The sequence below is a fragment of the Haemorhous mexicanus genome, chromosome 5 (genome assembly GCF_027477595.1).
Source record: "Haemorhous mexicanus isolate bHaeMex1 chromosome 5, bHaeMex1.pri, whole genome shotgun sequence".
Classification (NCBI taxonomy): domain Eukaryota; kingdom Metazoa; phylum Chordata; class Aves; order Passeriformes; family Fringillidae; genus Haemorhous; species Haemorhous mexicanus.
In genome coordinates this window covers 26,280,280-26,284,384 of record NC_082345.1, presented here as the reverse complement: position 1 = coordinate 26,284,384, position 4,105 = coordinate 26,280,280, and the positions used below count along the sequence as shown (strand labels likewise).

Here is a 4,105-nt window from a genome sequence, read left to right as displayed (position 1 = left end):
TGACATCTGCAGGGGCTGGAGAACAATTTCCAGAGAATGCTGTCTTTTAATACACGGAGGTTTAACTGTTATTGGTCCCTGTTACAGATCATTACTATGAGAAACAATGAGAGCCGTTTGTATCCCCTTCTCCCTGCAGGACACGTCTGAGGGAGAATAAACCACTTTCCTCCTCCAGTATCAGCTTGATACTGGCAGCGCTAGCTATAATTGAATTAGCTTTATTCAAATGATAGCTAAATTTAGCAGATATTAGCATGAAGTCTCTAGAGGGGTGAAAACTGGAGAAGAAAGCTTAAAACAAATAGACTAAAGTAACCCTGATTAATATACGCAATTTATGGCAGAGTCAACCTCTCGGCCTGATGACTCTAGCACAGTTAAATCTGGATTTTGGGGCCTTGCTGAGACAAAATATGACACCATCCCCTTTCCTCCTGGCCTGTGATGACCCCTGAGATGGCAGGATCCCTTGTGTTGTCCACAAAATCAGATTCATTACCTGGTGTGCAACCAGACAATAATTACATGCTTATTTATTATTTTAGAGTTGTATGAGCCCAGGGGCCCAGTGACATTCCCCAAACCAAGCACACCCACCAGGCTTTCCACTCCATCATTTATATGCAGATCTTCAGGGTTTGTAACTTTCCAATTACAGCCCCTGTGTTGTGATGAGTTCGTAGGAGTAATTATGTAACTCCAGTTAATTTCTATGCAGGCTCGGCGGAAGAGCCTTCACCTGGCCAGGGGTCTTTTTGACCTTTCGGCATGACTTTTAGTACTACAGGGAACACACATGGACCTTGAGTATTTTGCCAAGCTAGCAATATATACATAGACATACATCAACATCTTGATTTACTATATCCTAAAAGGTTGTTAGTTCCAGGATATCCTTGAGTACGGGATACTAACTGCTATTTGTTCTACTGATACAGAACATCCTGACTATCTACATCCTTAAAGTCTGTTAGTTCCTGGATGTCCTTGACTAAGGGATGCTGGCTGCTGCCTGTTACACCGATTAAATCTTTTTTCTTGCTGATTAGAATGGAAATATTCAAAGATCTTGCATCAAAGAACATCCTGACTTGAGATAATCTGGATATTCACAGTCCCTGCCAAGTCAGGGTCACCTAGAGCAGATGACACAGGAACATATCCAAATGATTTTGAACATCTCCAGAGAAGGAGACTCCACGACCTCCTCGTGCAGGCTACTCCGGTGCTCTGCCGCCCTAACCGCGGAGAAGTTCTGCCTCGCTTTGAGGAGAAAATTCCTGTGTTTTAGCTGATGCCCTGCTGTGTGTCCTGCGGCCGGGCGGCACCGGCGGGATCCCGTCCCCCGCTGCCGGCCCTGGCCCGCCGGGCGGGAGCTGCCGCCCCTCACGGGCGGGGCGCGCGTGCCCGCCCTCCGGGCCGCGCGGGGCGCTGCGGAGCCGGGCGCGAGCGGGCGCGGCCATGTCGGCATCGCTGCTGCGCCGCGGCCTGGAGCTGCTGGAGCCGCCGGGTGAGCCCGCGGGGCTGGGGCTGGCCGGGCGGGCGGGCGGGCGGAGGGGCGCTCCCCGGTACGGCTGCAGTGACTCCGTCCCTCTTCCCGTTGCAGGCCGGGCGAAGGCGCCGCCGGGACTCCAGCGAGGCCGCGCCGGCCCCAGGGCGGCGGACGCGGCGAGGCGCAGGAAGAGGGCCCCGGAGCCCGGCAGGAACAAGACCACGGTGAAGGGCAGAGTCGTGAAGTCGGCGATAGGTGAGTTCCGACTCCTCCACAGCCCTCGCACCGGGGACCTTAGTGGTGTCCCGTAGCCACGCTGCCGGTTGCTGTACCCATCCCGTCCCGTGCCATTCTCCCGTATGCCCTCTTGGTGTCGCTCACTTTAAACACAGCCTCGTTTGTGGGCGCCCCCCTATCCCTGAGCTGTAGCGGTGTCTTTCTCCTCTTTCTCCCGGGACTTTGCTGATCCTCCTTGGTCTCTCTTTGTGAGCGACCCGGATGAGCAGCTCATGCGTTTTGTTACATTCTGGTTTGCCCCAGAGGAATACCATAAGAAGAAGCCTGTGAATCACTTGAGAGAGAACCTGCAGTACATGTTAAAGGGACGACTTGTTGCAGACAAAGCCGTCACAGAACAAGTAAGACTGTAATTTCTGTTTGGGATGGGGGGGTCTGTTTCCACTGAGGAACATAGGTGAATGGGAGTCATCCCCGGATCTTCCAGATTTATACCTTACACAAGAGAGTCAAGTTAAGTTTCTGTCTACAGATGACCTGGAGGAATTTCTGTGTCCACTAGCAAAATAACTTAGTAAGATTTAAACTGATGATGAAATGTTGCCCCCTATGATGTTCTCTGATACTAGTGAAAATCCTAGAATCATAGAATGATTTAGGTAGGAAGGGACCTTAAAAGATCATTCAGTTCATCATCCACCCTGCCATGGGCAGGAATGCCACCCACTGCATCAGGTTCCTCAAAATACCCTGACAGCTGTTGGCTTTTCTTAATTACCAAGAATTTTTCATAGTTTCAGCTGGCAGAGGTGCCCTGTCTAAACCTTCTCATTACTGTTGATCAAACTGGCCTTGTCCATAGCTGGAGGCTGATTAACGAGGAAGCAGATGTGCTGCTGGCTCATCTAATAGGAATTACTCAGCTTCCTAAATGGTGTTTCTCATAACTTGAGAATTTCTTGAATGGTCTTCCCCAAAATGTAGCTTCATGCCAGGATTTGAAGAGAAGAATAACTGACAGTGCTGGAATTTAGGGCTGTTTTTATGAGATATAGGCTGGTAACTTACATAAACAGAGAAAGTAGTTTACGCCAGTGTTTCTCAGGCTGGAGATTGTGACAGGAGGTGACAGTGTATTAGAAAATGCTGAGGGAATTCCACCAACTTGTTGGCTTTTTGGCTTGTGTCATGGAGAGAGGGGATAAAAAAGAAGGTAGTAGTTTCAGAAAGTTCTGAATTGAAATCCATGTTCTTATCTCTGTGACAATTACTAGAAAATAGTTTTCATATTTGACTCCAAATAACAAGTTGGTATCTGCTGCTGTCCCAGTGACCTGCTTTGGTTAACGTCAGCGATTTGCCTCTCACTTTTCTTTGGAGACACTCTGGAAAATAGCAGGGTTCTTGTAGAGCAGCAGGGGTGCTGCATATGAACTTGAAAATCCCTGTTTTGTGGTTTGGTCTGGATAACAATGACTGTTGTTTTTTCCATTTCTGTATTGTTTGTAGATTCTTGCTCAGAACAGAGGCAGGAAATCCAAAGATCAGCCTCCAGAGAAGACAGAGAAGAAGAAGCCCGAAGGCACTGTGTTTACTGAGGAAGATTTCCGTAAATTTGAGAGGGAATACTTTGGGATCCCATAAACATCGTGACAGGGATTCTTACAGCTCCAGTCTTTTTGCAGCTTCTCCAGTCTGGCTCTCGGGCCTGGGCATATCCTTGGCATGTTTGAGATGGCACATGGGGGATGTGCCTCTGTGTGGGACTTGCAGAGCGGCACTGCCTAGATGCAGAGCTTGTTACTGGCCAGCTAAAGCCACAGAGGTGCTCTTGACTCTGAGGTGTGTTATCCTGATAATTATCTTCCTGCAGCCAGCATGTCTTGCATTCTTGATGTAGAAGGGTGAACCAAGCCAAATAAAAATCTTTTTCCCCTTCCTCAGGATATAAGGCTCCTGCTACCTGTGTTTTTTGGCAGGGAGTATTGAAAGTACTGTATCTGAATGGAGAAATGTTTTGAACCAGCATTAAGAAGGGAAGGATGCTTTGAAAGACTGTTAAACTTGAGTAACCCTGCAGTTTGGGTTCTGATTACAGCCCCTGTCAGGTCTGTCAGTCATTGCAAAAAGTTTTTATATGTTGTTTGATTAAATAATTGTTGCAGACTCTGTCTCTCTTTGCCTTTGTAGTAGTGATTATTATGACAGTGATGAAGACGAGCGTGTCATTGCTATGATCCAAGCATTCCTCTCTTTAGGATGACTCAGTTGTGTGAATGGCCTCTCCAATTCATGTTAACACATATGTTAAATCATCTCTCTGACATGCTTAGGCCTTCAAAGAGTGCAGCTTGGAATGGAGATGACTCCTCC

The 4,105-nt window shown here is 48.0% G+C and overlaps 1 protein-coding gene across 1 annotated transcript; it reads left to right on the top strand.

Moving 5' to 3' along the window:
• The first annotated feature begins 1,432 nt into the window (after positions 1-1,432).
• RPS19BP1 (ribosomal protein S19 binding protein 1) lies at positions 1,433-3,898 on the top strand. The gene is made up of 4 exons (XM_059846480.1): positions 1,433-1,513; positions 1,610-1,750; positions 2,036-2,133; positions 3,242-3,898. The coding sequence occupies exons 1-4, from the start codon at positions 1,465-1,467 to the stop codon at positions 3,374-3,376; spliced, it is 423 nt and encodes a 140-aa protein (XP_059702463.1). The 5' UTR covers positions 1,433-1,464; the 3' UTR covers positions 3,377-3,898.
• Positions 3,899-4,105: the final 207 nt, after the last annotated feature.